This window comes from Phodopus roborovskii, unplaced genomic scaffold (assembly GCF_943737965.1).
Source record: "Phodopus roborovskii unplaced genomic scaffold, PHOROB, whole genome shotgun sequence".
Classification (NCBI taxonomy): Eukaryota; Metazoa; Chordata; class Mammalia; order Rodentia; family Cricetidae; genus Phodopus; species Phodopus roborovskii.
Genome location: NW_026126434.1, coordinates 12,008,839 through 12,033,385, shown reverse-complemented (window position 1 = coordinate 12,033,385; position 24,547 = coordinate 12,008,839). Strand labels below are relative to the sequence as shown.

The window sequence follows — 24,547 nt, the reverse complement described above, 5'->3', positions numbered from 1 at the left end:
GATAATGTGGTTGGATAATAATGGTATTTTTGCTGAATAAGATGATAGGAGTTAAAGGACATACTGTGTGGGGCATCATTTTCCTTTTTAGTTATGAACAAACTGTATCTGATTGGCATTTCTTATTACACATTTAAGATGAAAACTGCTATCTGACCACAAAGGCGAAGGAACAATAAAGAAATTTTATGTTCTTCAGCTTTCTGTGGAAAATATATCAACAGGCCAATAACAGGACAAACTAAACAATTTTCCATCTTCCAACACATAATTTGCACTTTTGACATATTTCAAAAGAAATAGAAAAGAGCACAAGCTGCAACTGTACCAATCATAAAGCAGAGAAAGACACAGATAATAAAAGCCTGATAGCAATTGGATTATCCTTGCAGAAAAACTATATATCAAAAGACCATGCCTATAGCTCTTTGCTCTGAGGACCAGCTCCCAAATTTATACGATAAAACAGTGTTTTAAATTCTGTCCTAAATTAAATACTCACTGTCTGAGGAAAAGAAAAAGGAAAAATGTGACATTTTCTTAGCCGTGAGTGAAGCCTACATTTAACACCTGATCAATAAAAAGTAAATAGCATTCATGATACTAATACGATGTTTTGATTGTTTTATTTTAATTAGCACAAAAATATGGCAAATTATACCCAACAGAAATAGGTCCTAGGCATTTTTAAAGGGGAGCAAATGCAGAACCATGAGAAAATGGCAATGAACATAAGCTGCCTAAAAGGTGTTATATGCCTGACTCTAGCCAACAAAAAGGAATTCATACTACTTGAAATTGATGACAGTTTGGAGTTCTCGGCTAGCACACATTAAAAGTGTGGCCAAAGGACACAATTTTCACTTGACTTCTATATTTTTCCTTAGGAACATTCAAATTTTCCCCTCTGCTATCAGGAAAATCATGTAGGTTCATGTCATAAAGTGCTTGAAAGATACAAATCACATATTGCATTACTTGTTAGTACCTAATTAAGAAGAAAAAATTAAGTTCAATGAGTTACAAAATCAAATTTAAAACACATCAGGTTTTACATTAGGAAATAAAGATCTGGGCATGAAAACCTTCAGCAATTAGGAAATGAGTTTCATATTCTACATTGGTGAAAGTCACAGAGTGATTATTCCATGCAATTACTGAGCTGGAGGAGACCTTGATTTGGAAGCAATACTATACCAACAAGAAAATCACTTTGCATAGATAGACTTAACTTTTGCAGTCTGTCTAGAATACTTATGTTAGAAAGTCTGTCTGCTTTTGCAAAGAGCCCAAATTGGGTGGCTGGAATAAAATCCAAGTGAAGTCTATTCTATATAATGATTGCAGGTTATGCCTATAGAAATGAGCTTAGTTGTATAAAAGGGACTCAATTAAAAACTTTGCAAATCACCTGCAGAACTGATGTGTACAGAACAACAATGGAATTTGATGCCACAGAAGCATGTGGCTCCTCCCCCTCACTTCATTCTTCATTGATCTGTTCTTTTAGGTGGTCCTACTGCCTCCACCCTATCAATTAAATGTTCTGCCAGAATCTTACCAAATTTAGTGAAAAAGATAAAAAAGAAATCAAACTCATTTTGTCAAACAAACCATCGTTCATCCTAGATTAAAATAATTTTTTCTTTCTGTCTCACCAAAGATTCAAAGAGGAAATGACTTGATCTTTGGTGAATTATTTGACTCCACAACTGAAAAAGCAACAAACTGAAAGAGTTACCAGTATAGAGTCTATCTAGAAATAATAATACTGCTATTTGTCATCTTAGAATTTGATCCATTTAGGAATTCTCTGTGCCTAGATATATTAATCATAATTGAAAATGCTCAATTTACTCTAGGTATAACATGAAATAAGGAAGTACCTGTGGCGCTAACAAATGTCTATGAATAGGTAGTATGACATAAATTAGTGGTTACACTTGTTAAGAAAAATAGAATGTTTTAAAAGCATAAAGGTAAAATAGCAAAAAGGAAAATACACACATAGGTGTGCACACCTGCTGAGGAATTGCTGTTAGAAACATAAACGTTAAGTGTATGCAGTGTATTCATAATGGACCTTTAATTATCAAAGCCATCACATATTCTCCATAAAACTTTAAAATTGTAAAATTGACCATTGAAATTACTCATTCCTTTAGTAACTTTTGCAAAAAAAAAAAAAAAAAAAAAAAAAACTGAATATGCTGCTAGGGTAGAAATCAGTAGTCACAAAATACCTTATAGAATATCTAAGGCTATAATAAATAACTAAATTTAAGAAGAGTCAAGTCAAAGGCTATTTCTATCTCATTGAATGTGTCATAGATTTTGCTGAAAGTCATTTTTATGTAATTTTTTTAAACACATAGAATCACTACCATATAGGCCATGCAAATAAGAAGCTGACATTAATTGCATAGAAATATGACATTACTATAATAAAATAATGAATAATATGTTATTTAAAAATCAGATATGCCATTTTTTATTCTTTCAATAACAATTTTCAACATACAGTATTATAATCTCTCTCCAAAGCTAAATTCTACTTATATCATCAAGTTGAAGAAATTGCTTAAAGGATTATGGAAACTGTGTATCAGAAGCCATAGAGGTCACTGATTATTAACAAAAAAACATTTGTAATAATTAGATGTTGGATATTTGAAGACATCAAGTGTATAGATGTTTTACTTTAGGATATTGGTAATCTCTTGCAGTCATGACTTGACTATCCAGAATCTGTATTGGGAAAGCTTTGTGTCTCAAATCAAATGATGTCTTTCAAGAATATATAGAAGATTAAAACAACTAGAACACAATCTACAAATGAATATAAGATTTTTTTTTTTAGTTCCGTGTTATGAGTAGATTTTCCCGCCGGCCTGGACCAATAGCTGCACCAACCCAAATAACACACAGAGACGCTGTATTAGATATAAATCGGTTGCCCTGTTACCACCATTTTTATTGGCTAGCTCTTACTTAAATATTAATCCATTTCTATTAATCTAAGTATATCCATGTGGTTTTATCTTACCAGAGAGAGGAACCGGGATTCTGCTCTCTCCATCCTACATCTTGAATCTCCTCTCTACTTCTTTCTCTCTCTTCCTTGTCTCTTAGCCCTGACTATTTTGCTTTCCTATTGGCCAACAGTACTTACTCATTAACCAATATGAGAAACATATTTACAGAATGACATCTCCCATCATCTCCTCTTTTCTGTCTAAAATAAAAAGAAGGGTTTTAACCTTAACATAGCAAAATATATAACAAAACAGTTATCAAATAAGAACCAGTTAACAATGTTCAGTCCATTAACATTTAGCAAGATTTAAATATTTTATCTGTCCTATCTTTGTGAGTCTAAGGTCTTATATTTAACTTATCTTTAATCCTAACTAAGGAAAACTATAACCATAACAATTTGTCTTCAACTCCCTCAAAGACCACAGAAGGATAATATATAAACTGTAGTAATGATAGAGACATCTTTCTATGTGACCAGTCACCTGAAGTTCTTTTGGAATGTTTTATCTTCAGCTTATAGGTCACAGTGTGTTTGGCAGACTCCTCAGCAAAGTAGGAAACTTTAAACTGTACATCTGTATTGGCAGTTTGTCAGTCTCTTTTCTCTGTGTCCTAAAGAATATCTGGCAGACTCTTCCATGAAGCAGGAATCCTGTATCAATGTCCATTTTGTATCAGCAGTCATTTTCCTGTGGGTCCTGCATGTCTACTTTATACAGCATAAAGTTAAATAGTCTAGACAAGAGCAGTATCTTGCCCAAATGGCTAGTCTTGCAATATTGGAGGTAAACTCCATGTTTTTTATTTTTTCAATGTCCATCTTCTTTTCTGACACAGGTGGTGTTGTCAGGAACAGTTATGTCTCACTGTCAAGAAACACCCTAAACCATTTTAAATGCAATACTCTGTAGGTCTTTGAAAGGTTTGAAGAATGCCTATCCACTTAAAATATTTCTCTGTATATCTTGAAAACCTAACTAACTTAACTCTATGTTTTGACTATCATAGGTAATTGTCTACAATCTGCACTAAATTATACATTTTTAGATGAGCTATATAAACACAATACCTAAACAAGAGGGAAAATATATATATCACAAAATTGACCTAAATTTTGTATCAATAAATGAAAATCCATTCCAAACAAAGTATTCATATTCATACCATAATCCCTTTTTACCTTTAAAAAGAGATTTGTGTGGTCAGTAACCCTTTATATCCAACCCCATATAAATGAAAACAAATATTTATAGACAATATTTGGGAATTTGGGTGTCATTCTTTCCAAAATGCTTCCTGTTGGTAGGGGCACTGTCATGGGGATCCTATCTAGAAGATGTAGAAATCCTGCCTGTAGGGGTCTGTAGGGACAATGCTTCAGGGGTTCTTTCTTGATCAAACCATATTAATCTGGAAGGAATCCACAGCTTTTCATTTTCTGTGGAAGCAAAAATAGAAATCCTTTTCCCCAGTAACCTGTCTTTAGACTTAAATTTTTGAGTCAAAGTCTTTTTAAAATATATAAATTGGATTAATTTTGAAGAATTGATAATCAAGTGTACTTCTTTAACAATTGAACAATTTAAAGATAACACCAATGAATACAGTATCCAGAATCTTTTTGTGCTTTCCATCTTTTCATGGATTTTTATTACTCTATTTCTTCTACTTCTTTTTCTTCTACTTCTACAAGATTTCTTTGTGTAACTTTTATCTGTCCTAGAATTAACTCTGTATACCAGGTTTATTTTGAAATCACAAAGATCTGCTTGCCTCTTTCTCCTGAGTGCAGGAATTAAAGGTGTGTGTCACCATATTCAGCTACTCTCTTTCTTTTTATTATTCTTTCTTAAACTATTTTATTCTGTTTCTTTTTCCCTCCCAAGCCTACATATATTTTAAAACACAATGTAATCCTTTAGTGGTTTTTCGTAACTCAAATCTGTCTTTACTGTAAATCGTTCTTTTTTTTTTTTTTTTTTTTTTGGTCACAAGTCTTTATCTGGTATATACAACATTGCTAAAATGAAAGCCATAGGTCTATTAGCAGTGTTCTATCAAAGATTGCAGCAGGTACTTTTACTTTCAGAACTGAGAAGTGTGCTCACTGCCTTGGTCTAAGCTCCCATCCAACAGCAAGCTCCCAGCTTGGAGATGTGGTCACTGCCTTTGCCAGCTCTCATACACAGCATTCAGTTGTTATCAGAGCTCTTTAAAAGCCTTGCATTTTTGCCACTTATGCTGAGTCAGGAAATCTCACTTGGAACAGCACAAGTCTCTGCTTGTCTCTAGCAAAACAGTCCAACTGAGAAAAATGTTTTACTAAAAAGCTGTGCTTGTCTCTGTTCTTTTGTTTCTAAAACACTTTTTAAAGCTTTTGTCAAGTTTTAAGTGAAAATTCTTCGGTCCACATTGGATGCCATTTTGTTAGGAGTATGTTTTTCCACTGGTCTGGTCCCAGAGCCTCACCAGCCCCAAATAACACACAGAGATGCTGTATTACATATAATTCTGTTGCCTTTTTATTAGCATTTTTATTGGCTAGCTTTGGCTTAAATATTAATCCATTTCTATTAATCTAAGTATTTCCATGTGGTCTTATCTTACCTGAGAGAGGAGCCGGAATTCTGTTCTCTCCCATCTTACATCTTGACTCTCCTCCCTACTTCTTTATCTCTCCTCGTCTCTTAGTCTTGCCTATCTTGCTTTCCAGCAGTGCTTTATTCATTAACCAATACAAAAACATATTTACAGAATGAAATCGCCCATCATTTCTGGCAATTTATAAACTTTAAAAACTTTTATGGAGAAGCAGATTAATTGTAAACATGCCTAATTATTAAAGAGGTGAAAACAATGAGTACTATGATGAACCTGGATTATGTTTTACATCTTATTTTGTCATGTAGGTCCTTATAATTAGCTACATGATAAGCGCAATACAAGGGTGATAAGAAATTGAAGTAACAACTGAAAATGGTGTCAAATCCTGGATGTCACACAGTTCCTTTGATGATAGAAAGATAACCTTTATGGTTTTTCTGACAAGATCTGTCTTCTCACATTTTAAGTGCCCTTTTGAAGGCTTGTTTTCCTAATTAAACTGTAGAACATGCTTGTGTAATTTCACTGGTCCCCACTTACCACTGCATCTCTGGATTGGAAGTAATATTTGCTTATTGACATAAGAAATGATTGGCTTGTCAGTTCCAGAGTGTTAATTAGATGCTTGTTTCAAAGACATTCATTCCCACTACTCTTGAGATCTACAGTACCTGACCCACAGAAGCAAAGGAAATCATTTACAGCTCCTCTGCTCCTATGAGAATACAGCCCACCTTGGCATTGAGTTTATACATCCTAAAGTGGGCACATTCTACATCTTGGGGAGATCAGATTATTTTGATGATCCCCATTTCTAACCTAATAGGAGAAAAATGTCTGTCTCATAAATCTGTTCATCGAGAATCAAAATCTTACGGGATGAATTGTAAAATTATATGAAGAGTGAAACAGATGATGTAAACTATGTCTAGAAATTCAGTCACCTGGCACAGGAAGACTGCATTGTTTATATTTATAAACATAGATATTTTATTAAAGATTGAAATTTTTCAAAACAATATTTTAATGTATTCTATTATTTTTCTTACGTTTCCACCAAACAGGAGTGTAAAATTGGTACAAAAATCTCAGTAAGTACTCTTCTACAATTATGACCCTATGAGTAATAAATGTTTGGGTTTTTTGCCTTTAAAAAGTACTTTCTTGCTGGGCATGACAGCACATGCCTTTAATGAGCAGTTCAGAGGCACAGGCAGTTGGATCTCTGTGAGTTTGAGGCCAGCCTGGTCTACAGAGTGAGTTTCAGGACAGCCAGGGTGGTTATACAGAGATACCCACTCTCAAAAAAAAAAAAAAAAGATCTATATCTATCTTTGTGTGTCTGTCTATTTATCTATCTTCCTGTTTTACTTTGTCTTTTTTATTTACTTACTAATTTATTTTATCACTATTTATATACTTATTACTATTTACTTACTCATTTATCTTTTGTTGATGCTCTTGTTATAAATTTTGAGACTGAGTTTTATGTAGTCCATGATGACTTTAACTTACTATATGGCAAAGGGTAAACTCTCTGTCCCATTACACTGTGATCCATGCCACCTGCCCTTATATCTATATAATTAGTTCCTATTACTTTAACTTTACTATTATAAAATGTTTAATCAAAGCTGAAAACAAAATATAACCAGAAAATAATATATCAGCCTCAGTAATAATGTGAAATATGTTTACTATGTCATAGATATAATTTTATTTTTTGCAGACTTGTATTTTGAAATGTATAGGTGTGTTTCTGTCCATATGAAAGCAGATGACTGAGGATGGCAGTGGTGTCAGATCTCTGTGGACCTGCAGTTACAGGTAGCTATATGTTGGCTATAAGTTGCCCAAAGTGAGTGATTAAAATCAAACTTAGGTCCTCTACAAGAACAATAAGCCCTGCTAACCACTGAACTCTTAAACCCTTCATTCAGGTTTAATTATAGTTTAGTTTTATTTACGCACTCATTAATTTTACAGAAATCCACCCTGACTGGCTTCTTGTGATGCTTTATCTTGCTTATCAACTTGACTGTATCTGGAACGAAAGGGCAGCTTCTCAGTGCATCTGCAAGAGATTTCCTAAGTCAGATGATCTGAAATAATACAACCCATCCGAGATATGGGGAGCACCTTTCCCAGGACAGCCTAGAAAAAAAGGAAACTGAAGGATGAAACATTACATTTCTCCTCCTTGTTTTCATTCTTGCCTGCAAGTTCATCCATTCTGCTGTTGCTACTGCCCCCTTCCCTTACTGATAATACAATCATTTTTGGGGGGTCTCCCAGTATATTTTGAAGATCTTCAGTTCTTGAGAAATCATGAAGGCCACACTGGACTGTTGAGGCAGTTGCCCCTGTAGAATGAAAAACTACTGAATTTTTGGTTCATCCTGTGTGAGAGAGCCATTATAGGACTATGTAGACCTATATTAGTCACTTCCATTTATCTGGGGAATTCTGACTAATATAAGTTTCTCCATATAACACTCAAGGGAGAGGTAAACAGTCATTGGTGGCAAAATGGAGACATAGTAATGTTGTACCAAGATCCAGCTTCATGATCAGGAGAGAATATGGTTCCTCCTTGTAACTTTTAATTGGTATTGGACTGATGATGATAATAATAATAATAAGTAAATAAATAATTTAAAAAGAGGACATAGATTTGGAAAGGAAATAACTTGGAGAATTTCATGGAGATGTAGGAGAGTAGAGTGATGGTAAATTAAGGTCAGAATTCATCATGTACATATATAAAATTTTCAAAGAATTAATATTTAAACATAAAGACCCACATAAACTCTTTCTCATTATCGTCTAACTGCTGAGAGAGATTCTTTTGCTTGTGGTTTGCTATATACTTAGAGCAAGGTGTTTACCCTACTCTGATGCTTGTCTACTCTTCACTGCTTTATAAAATATGTGCCTGTATAATCTAAAGATTATTTCCCTCAGCAGGTTAAGTCAGCTGCCTCTAATTCACTCCCCTATCAATGGGAACAATCCCATAATGAATATATGCATCCAAACACTTCAGAATATGTAGTATTTTCCCCACTATACCTCAAGAAAGATACTGAGCATAATATCCCATATGTAAAATATAGGTAGGTTAGCTGAACTCAGAGACTATAAAAGTTTTGTTTGCAGGAGCAGTGTAGCAGAGTTATCTTTTTATATATCTTCTCTAATAATTAGCATCATCAGAACTTTGATTTTTGACATCTTACATGGATCCCAAGGTAACCTGGAGTGTAACAGTGAGGCGGATCAAAAAGTCTCCCTCACAGGAATTGACTGGATGCGTCTTTCTCTTTCAAAGAACAAAATTCTCTTTGTTTGCAAATCCACATGATAGAGTAGGAGCATTGTTGTAGAATATGACCTTAACTATGTGAAGATGTGTTGCATTTATTTATCTTGCCTCCCTAGGGTACATGATTGGTCTAATAAAAAGCTAAATAGCCAAGAGCTAAGAAGGAGGAATAGGCAGGATTTCTGGGCAGGGTCATTAAGTAGGAGGAGATGCCAGAGGTCAGACAGACAGACAGACTTGGAGGAAGCAGAAAGGCAGGGCATACAGAATAAAAGAAAGTTAAAAGGTAGGTGAATAGAAATAGGATAATTTAAAAGAGTTTGTGGGACAAGCATAAGCTAAAGGCCAAGCTTTCATAATTAATAACAAGAAATCTTAGTAGATTATTTTGGAGCTTATTTATGGCCCAAAGAAAACTGCAACTACACAGGAGGGAAAAAAGAGCATAAGAGAAAACTTACAAGATGCAATCCAAAAATATATGACCAATCATTTACCTGTCCCACTATGAAAAGAGCTATCTAAATTTCATCTCAAAGGCAATTAATAAAAAGAAACATTGTCCAGTTGTTCCCTAGACAGACTTTTAATAAAGACCTGCAAGTGTATGTCTGGAATGCTGTTCAAGGCAGTTGAAATTCATTTATTTAAACTCTACTAGTACAGACATATCTCTCTCTATTGTATTGATTGTTACATGACTAGGAGCTTAAAATAGCCCATTACCTTATAAGCCCTTACCAAATACTTGTCCATAAATATTAAATGAAGAAATAACATGGTTATTGCCTAATCAAAGGAGGCCAATTAAAAAGTTAGAGAGGTATTTTTATTTCCAAATACCATATATATAAGAGGCAATGGCAGGACATTCAGTCATAACTATACTTAATTCCTTCAAAGCTGACTTTTCTCTCTATCTTCCTCTTCAAATAATAAAATCTACTGTCTTGATGTCAGACTTATAAGTTACTATAGAGGTGAAATTTGCTATGTATGGTGTGTAAGTCTGTAAGAACAATAATTCTTAAAATTGTATACATAATGTTTGAAAATGTCTCTGATTTGGCAATACTGAATTGAAACATGTACATAAGGAAATCAAGCTGATATATATATATATATATATATATATATATATATATATGTCATCACACTTTTTTTGTGGTGACAACACGTAGATCTACTCTAGCAACAATTTTAAATCATTCAAAACATTGTTAGATCCTCAGTCACAATGATCCTACAGTGGATCTCTTGATTCCTCCTATGCAACTGAAATAGTATATCCTTTACCTAGTATCTCCACACTCTCTCCACCCCTGAGTACAACAGAAACCACCATCATACTCTGCTTCTACAATTTGAGTTCATAGGAACATACAGGTTTAGGTTTGTTTCTTTTTTAAAATGATTTATTTATATATTTCATGTATATTAATCAGACCCCATGATAGATGGTTGTGAGCTACATACATGTGGTTGCTGGGAACTGAACTTAGTATCTCTGGAAGAGCAGCTGTGCTCTTATGTGCTGAGTCATCTCTTCAACCCCATTAGCTTCATTTCTAAAATTGTGGATTTGTCATAATATAGATGCTAGAGTCAGTGTGTAAGCAGAGGTTTAACTGGTTAAAGAAAATGGGCAGGCAAGATAGTTTAGTAGGTAAAGGTACCTGGTGCCAAGCTTGACAAGCTGAGTTCCATCTGTGGCTCACATGGGAGGACAGAACAAACTTTTGAAGGTGTGGATTACATTTAGGTATCCACATAAGTGTACAAACAGACACACAATAAATAATTATAATTTACCTTTTTAATGCCTAAGAGTCCTAAAATCTATTGCAAAGGTGATCCTGCAAACCCAGACACATGATTATGTGTTTTTCATGCACTCTCATGATGAGGAAGAGGAATGTCACATTCTAATGACTGGGAGGACTTCAGAAAAAAAGTATGTAAAGACTACTCTGCTCATCTTCAATCATCTTCAATTGTAGGGAAATGTCCTGGACCTCACTGAGCTGAGCAGTTTTTTGTGTCAAGGAGAGATTTGCCTTCTAATAATTTATCTAATCTCTAAAATGTCTTGCATGATTCCCCATATAACAAAAGTATCATAGAAGTTATATTGATTAACTTATATGTGATTCATAATAAAAATACATGCCTTTAAAACTGAGACAACATCCTACATCACTAAATACAAATGAAAGTATAAGTCTGATTCTCATTTGGTTGGAGGAAGCCTATGTTAACTAACTGGTTGTTGCATATCATAATACTGTACAGACTGTATAATACTACATAAGACTGTAATATTATATGATGTGCAACAACCAATTATTGTTCCTTATTAATAAGGAATGCATAGTTGATGAGACAACATCAAGGCAATGTCTTACAAAGAAAGTATGATTCATCATGCTTAGATTTTGTAGGTACAAAGCTCCTGCATCTGAAGAACTGGGGAATCATCTGTCATGTTGATATACAAGTCTAAAATCAAACCCGTAGTGCACTTAAGACTGTTGATGATTGCTCCCACTCCACCTTAAAGTGACAAGCAAAATGTTCATCAAATTGATTTTGACAAAGGCAGAAAAGGACTTCCAATTGTGGCTGTCTACAGATAGATGCATAATAACCTAACTACAATCCTGTTATATCTTTATTCTTCATCCCAGTGAGAGCATCCTGAGTGAACTTGACTGTTAGTACATGGAATTATGTGCGAAAAATTCCAGTCCGCATGCTAAGGTATTTTTCAGACCTTTAAGTACTGGCAGTAATTCAAGCATAATTACTAATAAAGGAATAATGGGTGACTTTGAGGGAACCTAGTCCATCATTTTTGAATACATGCTTTCTTCTCTGCTTTATGCAATGACTTATGCAAATCTGTTCATGAAGTTTCTGAATAGATTCTGCAAAGATTACAGGGAGATATATTATCACATGAAAATATTAGCTTGGATATCAGGAAGGTGAAAACTAATCATGACAAGGTCGTTCCTTGATTTTAGTAACTGGCATAGAAGAACATTGTTAACATTGTTGTTACATTATTTATGGGCTCTTGTTAAGGAGAGTTTCTGTTTTTAGTATATGGGGACCTGGTTTATTCAGTCTGGTATAGGATTCCTTCAGCAAGGTGACCATCACTTTCTGAAAACTGTATTTTATATGCTAGTTGTATTCTTTAACTTCTTGGACATAGCAGTAGAAAAAAGTAAGGTATACCATCCATTTTACACAAGATGTTTGATACCATGTGTTATACTGGGTGACTTCACTCTCACTTTTAAGAGCCATGTTTAACAGGACACCACCATTTTCCATAGTAATTTCTTTGGTCTTTGGACATGGTTTTCTAAAATTGATAATCTATATTGCTATGGTTTAAAAATCATAGGTGGCATCTTTTTTTTCTTTCAAAAGTTCAAGGATCATGGCTATGTTCATTACTCTCTTCAGTCCGATACATTATCTCCTATACTTTCTTCAACCTTGTTTTGTTGGATGATATTTTTATGCTGTTTACATCATAGAAGGTTTTCCTTTGTCCTTCACCTATGGTACATAGTTTTGCCAGGTATTGTATTCTAGACTGGACATCATTGTCTTTTAAGATGTTGAATGATTTGCTTTAGGCTTTTCTGGCTTTCAAATTTTGCACTTAAAATTCAGAGGGGTGTGACAGCCAACAGTTTCACCTAGGTATGATGCTTACCAAACACAAGACCAACATGACATCATAACCATAAGGATGAAGTAGGGGTACATAGACCATGGCTGGACCCAACAGTCTCTAACTGAACTTGAGACCCACTGAACAAGAGGAAGTCATGCCTGGTACTAGGAAACTAGCCAACTACACAACACTAGTAAAAACATGTGTCATGGAGGAGGACCTTCTACAATTACCATTTAACTAATTACAGAAAATCCCCAACCTAAATTCTAAATATTTGTCCTTTTACTCTCAATTATGGTCCCCACACCCTCTCAAGAAAGCTTCTCTTCATCTTTGCAAAATGAAAATCATTACAGAGAACCACAACCAAAAAAAAAATTGCAGAGTTATGGAACATGGTCCAAAGGACACAAAACAGCTCCTGCACCTAGTACTAAAGAAAATTTCAGATGCTTATAGACAGAAAATCATAGAGCTTGCTTGAAATTGTGTCACCACATAATGTCAAATATACCCATAAAGTCTCAAGAATGTAACTGCCTAAATATGAGCTGAACATAGACAACAACAATAAACGTGTCAAAGTGAATGTAGGAAACCCCATGAGACCTAAGTCTTATACAAAGAACCTTAGGAAATATAGGACTACTGAGAGTGGGAGAAATAGTCTTCCCCAGGGAAGAGAATACCAATAGGTTATCCAATACCAAATGATGCAAAACATGCATATAATAACATTATATAGATTGAGGATGTTGTATTTATGTATTTAAGAATACACACACACACACACACGAAAACTTAATGAAAAAAAAGAGGTCTTGGATTTGAAAAAGAGCAAGGAGTGACATATGGGAGGATTTAGAACAAGGGGAAAAAGGAGAAAATCATAAAAATTATAATTATAATCTAAAGAGTAAAATATTTTTTAAGACCAAGGCTCTAAACACACAGATAGATCCCATGCATCTCTCAAATAATTAAATTGTGTCCCACAAACCAAATAGGTCCTTTCACAGATTCTTTTAGTTTGTATGTTTTTTCCAGTTTTTAAAGGTTCATTTCAGTAATTAAATAAAGAGCATTCTTCTAAACATTTCCCCCAATAGCCTAACACTGTAAGTGTTACTTGTATGGCTTTTGTTACAATGATTATAATACTTTTGGAAGAAGATCTACACAGTAAGTTGTGAGTTTCCTGAAATAAGAGTTTTGCAATTTTCCTTTTCTCTTCCATTCCATAGAATACTTCTCATACACAGTAAAAACTCAACTCACTTTTAATAACATTTATTCTCTTTCGTTTTCCTCATATATATACATAGAAGTACACTCTGAACATATTTACTAACCTCTTCAAACTCTTCACAATCCACAATCTCTCCTTTACCTACCCAAGTTTCGTCCTCAATATTGTAAAACCCATAGTGTCTAAATTCACGCTGCTTGGATGCTCTTAGCTATATGGCCATCAACCATGGTTTTCCTACCAAGGGACACATACAGAGCACTGACTTTTTTCCCTCCCAGCAGCTATCAGTTGTCAATGTCTCCTTTGCTCATGTTAGAAATGTATACTCCATAACTACATGCTGAGACTTTTGTCAGGATTGATGTTATGCCGGTTTTGTCGATGCTATCACAACATTTGTGATCAAATATGTGTAGATGCCCTCCAGAGTCCAAAATACCTGTATCTTAGAGTCTTTCTGCCCATTCTTTGGCAGTGTTCTCTGAGTCTTGCAGGAGGAGGAATGGGATATAGTTACCCCATTTAGGTTTTCCTAGATTATTACTAAAGTTTCATATATTTCAAAGATGTCCATATTGAAGCATGTATTGCCTTTAATCAATGGGAATTTCTCTTGATTATATTCCTACTGCCCATATACTACATTCAGGTTTGGAAGTGTTTTATATGCAACTAATTCAACATTTTGGTTTAGCTAACATAACATGATGATTTGTTATTAAATTTGTGTGGAAACATAGAAACCGATTTATTTTAATTCTCCTTTGACAGATGATTTAGATTACAACTTTGTAAAAGCCAAAGGTCATGACAATAATGATGGCATAAACAAAAGGCTGTTTTAGTGCATTTTGATGTCTTATCTTTGTGTTGCTCTGTCAGGGTCACAGGGTCCTGTGATGATTAATGAGAAATGTTACTGTTTTGTAGTAAGAATTTTTTCTCTAACCATTAATTCCAGAACTTAACACATTTGAAAAGAGGGTAAGATATAGACATGAAAAATTAATGTTGACACAGAATTTTAAAAGAACATGAATACTGCTGTTTACTTAGTAAATGCATAGTTAGAGCTTCCAAGGACAAGTAAGGGATGGAGACTTCATGTGAAGTAGTAGAACTGAATATGGATAAAATTAGACATATGTAAGAGCTATGTAGACATAAATTCCTTTTACTCATATTCCTAAATCAAATCCTGTTATTTTTCAAAACACATTTGGCAATAAATAAATAGCCATGTTTAGTTAATAAGTGGGGTCTGTTCAGAAGCCTGTAGAACCTCCTCAATTGGCTCCACAGAAACCAACTAAGAAGATACTAAGGAATATATACATATGTGCACATATATGTATACAAGTATATATGTATTCACAAATTCGTGTGTGTGTATGTGTGTATGTGTGTGCTGTGCATGTAGCACAAAAATTTGAAAATATAATTGTGACAATAAAACGGATGAACAGAATATATCTAGTAGCAGTTGGTTGCACCAGCCAGATCAGAACCTATTAATATTTTCTCAAATACATTTTCTAAATTTTAAATTTTCTAAATTTGACTAAAAGTCAAATTATTTAAAGTAATTATAATACATTATTTTCACTAATGCCCCAATAAAATACAACATATTCCTGGCTATTGCTTAGGATGCAGTACACACATGTGAATTTTACAAATTGATCAGAGTAGTTTAAATTCCACCCGAAGACCTTAATAAACTGTTTTAGATATTCATGAGAAAGTGTTTTATTACAAAAGAATGGTACAATTTCCTAAGATTGTCCTCTCATAAAAACAAAATATGTAAATATATCTCTTATTTTAAGTAGATTTCTTTTAAGGTAAGGAGGATGACAAAAACAATGCAGCTATTTGTTTGGATGATATAATAATCAAAACCTGTGTCTACTCTAGTGGAATACCATTCTAGCCTGCATGAAAGATCTCTCTGGGTTTTGTAGAATGTGAAATCCATCATCTTCTGCTGACATATCTAGATGTTTAGATTGGTTTTTATATTCTTTAGATTAGAAATATGAAATACACATATTGGGAGCTAATTTAACATAGTATATTTCTCTGTCTCTGTATTTCCCCTCCCCTCTCTCTCTCATGTTGTTTATATTCCTGAGATAAGATAAAACTAGTTTGAAATCAGGAAAACCATGAACTTTGTAATTTTTAAGTTTCTAATAATTTTAAGTATTGAGACATGAATTTATTAAAGTCAAGAAATGTTTAAGATTCCTGACTCCTTCTTCCCATTATACTTTAATAATGTACAACAGAAACTTTTAAAGACACAGAGACAGTTGAGAACTGAAAAGACTGCAATGAACTAGACTCAAAATACCAGAGAGACAACCACCACCAATAACTTTTATGTCACTAGTATATAGCCACACCCCACATCCAGACACTTAAGTTAAAGGATTCTTATACTGCACAAATTGATTACAGTCATGCCTAACCAATTCATAAAGTAACTGATGATATGGCACATTGTGTGTGAAGGCACATTCCACCAACCCTGAAGATTTGAGTTTGAATCTTAGAACCCATGTGGGACAAGGAGAGAGTAAATGTTGTCATCTGTTCTCTGCATATGTACCATGGAATGTGCAGGTATACATGAACACACATCCACAGGTAATTGTAAAGAGAATATTGATAGTACTATGTTAGTACTATGTGTATGAACATAAAACTTACCAGATACAGCCAGGAAGTCATCAATGCTGGTGATGTCATCCACTGCTTCAGTGAGAACATGAATATAATGTTCCCATGTGCGCTTATACATTTCCATGGTGTTTTTGACCACTTGACTCTTGGGTCTTGATGCCAAAGCAAGTGCAGCATTTATGATCTGTAAAGATATTGATAATGCTTACATAGTCACTTACTTTTCAAAACAAGAAAAAATGTACAGGAAACCAGGTGGTGTTTTTTTTCTTCTTTGTATGATTAAACTTGAACATCCTTAACAACCAGGCAAATGAAACGTCACTCTGTGTAATCTCCTTTGTTTTGGCAATATCAGTTTTGGTAATAATTTATTTTAAGACATTTATTGTATGTCATTGTCAAAGAATGGTAGGATATAGAAATATAATGGGTGTCTGAATTTAAGGAGCTTAGATATCTCTCAGTGTGAAAGATTGCATATAATTATCACATAATATAGTATGTTAATGCCATTAAAAAACAGAGGTGATGATGATTTAATAAACAGAGAGACTAACTTTAATATAAATGCCAAGGAAAGCTCTGGGGGAAATGTGACACTTATTTCTTTATTTTTAAGATTTATTTTTATTTATGTGTATGTTTGTACATGTCACTGTGTGCTAGCACCCACAGAGGCCAGAGAGGGTAGAGGGACAGGCAGCTGTGAGTGACTTCTTTTGGACTCAGCAATTTTTCGAACCCTGTAGTTTGACATTTTTTTTAAAGCAGAATTTTTTATTATTAATTTAGTTTTTACATTCCAATCCCAGTTCCCCCTCTCCCCTCTCCTCTCACCCCTTGCACTCCCTGCTCCCTCCTATCTGCTCCATGGAGAGGGTAAGGCCTCCCCTAGGAAGTCTACTAAGTCTGTCCCATCATATATTTGAGGCAGGACCAAGGCACCTATCCACCCTACACCCCTGTATCTAGGCTAGGCAAGGTATGTCTCCATATAAAATTAGATTCAATAAGTTAGTTTGTGAATAAGTGTTAGATCTGGAACCCACTGCTATGATGTTTTAAAATAAATTTTATTTAAATTAAAAACATTCTTATTATGTGAGACATTTTTAACTGGGCACTTAGATTCACTTAAACTATCACCTGCATGCAAAATCATTAAAATCAGAAATTTGCCTTATTTGAAAGCAAATGTTTCACTGTACACATTCATTTACAATCCCATTCATTTCCTATCTCATGTAAATATGTTTACAAATCAAGTAAAGACATGTAGTTTAGACTAGAACATACAAGACGATATAAGCGAATGTTATAACTTCTGTGGAGATGATAACACATCCAGGGAAAGTTGACAAATGGCAAGTCAAATAAGTAAATTGGAAAGTCTGTAAAGTGGTACTGAAAACTAGGGAGGAAAGAAAGGCAAGGAGTGGGTGGGGGCTATGAGGGGTGTGTTAAAATTTGAGGAGGTCCTTGCACTACAGAGGACATTTAAAATAGTACAATCTTTAGTGGGGATATGAAAGGCTAAAAGACAGAGAAGATTCAAGACAACAAAAAAGGTAAAGGAAATTCTGTGAATGTAGTAAAACAGTTTACTCAGAACCTGGATAGGTAAAGGGTGGGGCAGAGTCTAAATCAGAAAGGCATGTAGAGTTTGAGCAGTCTGTGTAGTGTTGTGCTATAGGCAACTTAAGATCTCAACAAACAGGTGGCTATAGGAGTGAGAAAGAGCCTGAACTATGATGGTGGAGGTAATGAAAATGGCTTCTTCAGACTTTAATGTATCTAAAGGAATATAAATGGCGTCAAAGATTCCTGTAAGAAATACCAAGCCATTAGCCTGACCATGAAAAGCAGTATGTAAATAGACATCGAAACCAGAAGGCTGGATGGCAGGTGTGGCTACCAAATACCTAAAGGATTAAGGGAAGTAAGTCTGTTTGCCCCTTATGTGTGATAGATAATAGAAGTCTTCTGCCATTATCCCCACATTTGGTTGGGTACTTAAGAATGTTGAAGAATGAACTAGGGATATTCAGTATGGACTGGATTTAACCCTCCTGACTATATCCTGTGTCTCCATCTTTTCTCTTGATGTCTTTAGCTAACCTTTCAAATTCACACTTCCCCTCTCAAGTATGGATGATGGGCTAGTCGGCTGGCTCTTACTGCAGCCTCCCACTATATTTAAGCAATTCTCGGGTGATTCTGATGTAAATAGTCAGAAATCCGCAAAATAAGATTTTGCTCTGGCTTCATGTGTCTTAGTGTTGAGGCAGCATGGAAACAGAACTACACAAACCTTTCTCCTCAGCAGCAATTTGAGAATCTCCCTCCCTGGTTCCAGGAAACCTATTTTTCATACTTACAGATAACATGTTGCCTTTCTTTTTTGTCATCTTTACCCATTGGCCTTCCAGAGGCATCACTATCACTTTTTTTTCTGCTTTTAGAACACACAGAAAACCTTTCCCTTCAAGAGCCAGCACTCAGCAATTCTCAGACTCCATTTAGATCTCTCCACAGCTACAATACTGGAACCTTAGTCATATCACTTTACACGTGAGGAGACTGGGGGAAAAGAAGGTTTCACACCAGTTCTTTAGCTGAGAAATGGTAGTCAAGATACAAACTCCACATGCCCCATGACAGACCATGCCCAGCTAGATGTCCCTACCAGCAACTTGTCAATCAATTAAATTCTACTGCTACCTCTCACTCATGCCATTTTTCCATCTAGATTGTTCATTTCAGCTCAGGAGTCACATCTTGTCACTAGTTGTTATCAAGTATTATTTCAACTTTTTGTTTTATTAAATTCAACAGAAGTCTGTGTTGGTGTTGTATCAGTTGGGTATTTTGCTTTTGTATGAGACTCTATCACTTTGCCCATGAGATCCTTAGAGGAGGCGATGTTAGGCTTCTCACTCTTCAACACTGATCACTCTTGAAACTTGTTATGGCAAATAACTTTCTGCATCTGGCCTATAGTGCTAGAAAGATGACAGGATGAGTCTTCCAATAGCATACAACACTTCAAAATAAGGATCACCACCAAATACCATTGATAAGTGGGATAATGTGGGAGCAATCCCAAAGGTCCCTCTTTATAGAAAGGGTACTCTGCTTCAAGAAGAAAGGTGTCCCCAAAGCATGAAATATGAAAAATAGGTACCAATTAAGAGGATAAGTGGCTACTTTTATGTTTTCCAAAATGGTAACAGCAAGATACATTCTAAACCCATCAATTGGAGAATATTCAGCAGATACAACACAGAAGCAGAATAGGAAGTAAAAACAAAAAAAAATTGGAAAGTATAACTATGGGGGGTAAGAACAAGGGGAAGTAGAGACAGTAACATGGTGGAAGAAATCTCCCTCAGGAAAGAGGTAGAAGACCAAAGTGTTTAAGAGCTCTATGATAAAAATACTCTCAAAAGTTCAGTGGTAAAAGAGAAGTGGACATAATGAGGAAAAACAAGGGTAAAGGGGAAGCCATCAAACAGTTTTGTTGGTAGAGAATTTTCTAGCTGTGATGCATAGTTTTAATGATCAACCTGACACACCTACAGTCATCCAGGAAGAGAGGCTCAATGAGGGAGTGTTTACATTGGAATAGTCTATGGACTTTCTGTAGGAGAGTACCATAATTAAGTTATTGATATAGGAGGACCACACCAATCCTTGGGCAAGGATGATTGAATGTATGAGAATAAAGAAAGCTAGCTGAGCATGAAACCCATCTGTATGCATCTATTTTTTTCTCTGTTCTTGGCTGTGGATATGATGTGACAATTTTCTTAGAGGCAATGTGACTATTCTGCTATGATAAACTGTAACCTGGAATTGAAAGCAGAATAAACCCCATTAGCTAGTAAGATGCTTTTTGTCACAGCATTTATCACAGCATCAGGAATGCCACAGGAACATGTTGCATACACAAAGACTGGATTTTATTGCCAGCATATATACACCGGGTATGGTGACACACTAGATGGAGTTAAAGGGATCAAAATCCCATGGCTGCCCTCTGCTACACAATGAGTTGGAGGACTGCTTGTCTAAACAAACAAACAAAACATCTGGTAGATATTTGGGTTCACTGACTATAATGACTGCACTTGAAAAAACACCCTTTCCATTCAGTACGCTAATGCCTGCACCTTGCTAAAATAGGTTTCCATCAATAGCACATTACAGGTAGAAAGCTGAATTCACTTATTTAAAAACATGTTGAGATTCTTTTATTTCTTTGCTCCTGAAAGAGGAGCACATTAAATTTTGAGAAAATGTGCTGTAACTTTGGATATGGCTCTGGTGAGGTGCCCCCTTGACTTCAGTTTTAGAGTTTTATTAACCTATTAACTTGCAATGTACCTTTGTGTACCACTGAAAAAGCTCCAGTCTCTGGTGTTTCGTAGTTCTCGCAATTGGACAGCTGTGTATGTGCATGGCTGTGCTTAAATTATGGCTTCCCAGCCAGGCATACACTTAAAGCACTTGTGCAGAAGTTGCAGGGGCTTGTGGGGCCACAAATATATAACAGGTGATATTCTGCGAGAACATCTTCGGTTCAGCTACTGACCCAATTTATCTGATTCAACACTGTACTCTATGGGAAAGCTTTATCTTGCTTGACTTTGCTGATACTCAGCTTCAATCTAAAAGCAGACACATTTGGAAGATGTACTAACTCTCTTGGAGACAGGAAAAATATTTCTCCTGACTCACATTTCTGGCATTCTAGTTATACACACTGGACAGAAAAGACAACCATCTTCCAGGCTTCTTCAGATCTGGCTAAAAGTTTTCAAATGAATGTTCTTGCTTTCTGAAATGCTTTCTTTATGTCATAGTTGAGCTGTGTGTATAATAGAATCATCATGGACCAGGCAATTACCTGGTCAGTCAGTTAGCATTTAAAGGAGTCTTAAAACTCAGGCACTTATATTTTCACCAGACTGTTTTTTATACCCTGATAAAAGTTCCCTACTTCCAGCTGCTATTTTCTCCAAACCACTTTTTTTTTTCTGTAAATGTATTTCTTTCTTAAATTCAGAGAGGATCATGCCTCTTGCTTGATGGTACCCTATGGTAGGATCATGGCTGACTAAGCATGCAATCTCAATTCCATTTCACTCTATGCCTCCATGGGCTAATATTACCTGTGGGTCTGTCTATCTAATAAGCTGCCTCATTATAGTATGGAGTCTACTGCAATTTCCAGCAAATTCTCATGATGACAGAACACAAATAGTAGTTTCCTGGTTTTGCTGATTATCACCTACATCTCATTTCTTGCCCTTCCCCAGTTCACCAGATGAAACAACCTTCACACACAGAAATTTAAGGAAAGGTTACTACACAACATGAGGTCTTTTCCATCCCTTATCACCCAACCACATAAGTATCCTCCTTTGTGCTTTAAAACTATCCACTTCCTATAAAGCAAACAGCAGTTATCCCACTGCATATCTGTTCTTTTTGTTATTTTCCCAAGCACCTAATTATCCATTCCCTTTCCTCTTTCCTTCCTGTGGGACCTCCATATCCCCATTCACTCTCACAGCACATGTGACTTCCTATAATGAATTTTTTAGATTATAATATAATTACATTCCCCACGCTTTTCCTCCCTCCAAACTGTCCCAAATGTCCTTCCCCACTCTCTTTCACATTCATGGCCTGTTTTTTCTCCTGACTTTTATTGTACACACACACACACACACACACACACAGAGAGAGAGAGAGAGAGAGAGAGAGAGAGAGAGAGAGAGAGAGAGAGAGAGAGAGAGAGAGAATTTCTAACCTTAACTTGCTCAGTCCATATAGTGTTACTCATATGTATGATTATTTCAGGACTGACCATTTGTCACTGAACAACAAATTGGTATGTTCATTCTACGAGAAGACCACTTCATCTGCTCCAAGCTTTCCTCGATTGTCTATATTTATGTAGGGTTGAGGCCTCGTGGACTTTTCCATATCCATTTTGGAATGTATAGTAGGGTTTTTCTTGTTTAGCTCCTATTTAGACAATCATGTGGAAAGATTGTATGCTTGTAGCTTCTGATGTTACTAGGAGACATATCTTAGAGCAAAGTTGCTGATCTTACAATCTGTCTACACCCTCTTCAGTATGATTACTTATATCATCTGCGCCTGAAGCTCTCTTAAGGTACTAAAAATACATAGGTACAGAAGTAGTCCAGTAAAATCTCAAGTAGATGGGCTGATGGAGCTAAGGCCATAAAGGAAAAACATCAGGCCAATGTCATTACAAAGAAGAAATTAGGTGCACACAGGACTGGTGGGTCCTGATACAAAAGGAAGATCAAGAAAATACACACAGATTCAAACTTTCCATGAGAGAAAATCACACTATAAGAGAGCAATCATTGCTACTTCCATGGACCTTACACTAGGTAGAGTTTGTTCTGTGAATCCATGCCCTGGACTTTGTTTCATACAAATATATAAATTTATGGTGTAATTAATGTTGCTAATCCATGCAACTAAATTAACTGAAGAAAAGATTACATGACTTGCTTTGAATAAAAATTGGTAAATATATAATCATATGTATAAAAATGATTAAAATAACATAAATTCATATTTTAGCTATCTCAAAGCAAAAAATTCATATCATTAAACAAACTAACAGTTTGATACAGGTTGTGTCAAGTCCATCTCCAGACTTGGATCATACTTAACAGGAATTATATATGCATTAAGCAATGACTGTCCCTTCCTCCATCCCCATCATCTAGCACTTTCTACTAAATGTAAACTATATAATACTTCATGTTTGTATCAGGCACATTTTATTTGCATAACAACTCCAACTTCCTGTGTGTTCTAGAATGCATGAAAATTTTATTCTTTTTAAAATCTAAATAGTAGTATACTGTATATGCATATCATACTGTCTGCTTATGATTTTTCATCATTTCATTCTAATGAGAATTGTTATTATGACCATGTATCTATCCAAGCCTAAAGTTTTAATTATGTGGAGTGTATACCAAGAAGTAGCATCACTGGATTACATGGTAATTTTAAACACAAATTCATGTGGGATACCAACCCAACACTGTTTTCCCTCAGGCCAGCACCATTTTATATTCCACTGGGAATGCTCATGTGTTTGCATTTCTTGACATGTGGGTCAAATTTTGATATTAAACTTTCCAATAAAGAGGTCATTTGTCTTGCATCCTATAGTTTCCTTGGGAAACTCGTGTTTTATTTGTTTCTCTCCAGGCATCAGAAGCATGTACATTGGGGCTTCTTCCTTGTTATAGCCCATTCCAAGAACACGGGAAAAGCCCAGAAAACATGTTCTTGTGGTCATCTGTCCTAGAAGACATTGTTGTGGGTATTTTGTGATCCAACAAAGGGAGGATTTGAATCAAAGATACCTTCCCTGTGTGGTTATTGGAAATTTAAAGGTAGTTTACTATATCTTTTCCAAAGTGCTACTCATTTCACTAGAGATGATAACAGCGGAGCAGCAGCTCTTCTAATTCTACATGTAGTCCAAAGCAATGAGAAAGTCTACCCTTTCTATTAAAAGCAATATTAAAATGTAAAGAGTCTTTCTTGTGGTAGAGGTGATTTAGATGGTGTAACACAAGTTGACAAATGTTGTAAGGAAGGGGGGAAAGAGAAGGAAGAAAAAAATGGAAGAAAAGAAGAAGGAAAAATGAGGGTAAGGAAAGAATAGAGGGAGGGAGGGGGAAGAAGAAAAATGGAAGGAGGGAGAGAAAGAAGTTTTATGTCCAAAACACCTAATCTATATAAATGTTACCTCCCTTTCTGGCTTTTGTTATTTTGTTATTTTATCTATAGTTTATTTACACAAATAACTTTTGCACTCAAAATATATATCTTCTCTTAAAGAAGACCCTGAAAGTTCTCTAGAATAAAA

General features: G+C 35.2%; 1 protein-coding gene across 1 annotated transcript in view; it reads right to left on the bottom strand.

Annotated features, from left to right (window-relative positions):
• Positions 1-24,547, bottom strand: part of Ctnna3 (catenin alpha 3) — a 1,153,843-nt gene that overhangs the window by 442,014 nt on the left and 687,282 nt on the right. Inside the window, exon 6 of the mRNA XM_051186834.1 lies at positions 16,633-16,789. Within this exon, the coding sequence (XP_051042791.1) occupies positions 16,633-16,789 (157 nt within the window). The remainder of the gene's footprint in view (positions 1-16,632; positions 16,790-24,547) is intronic.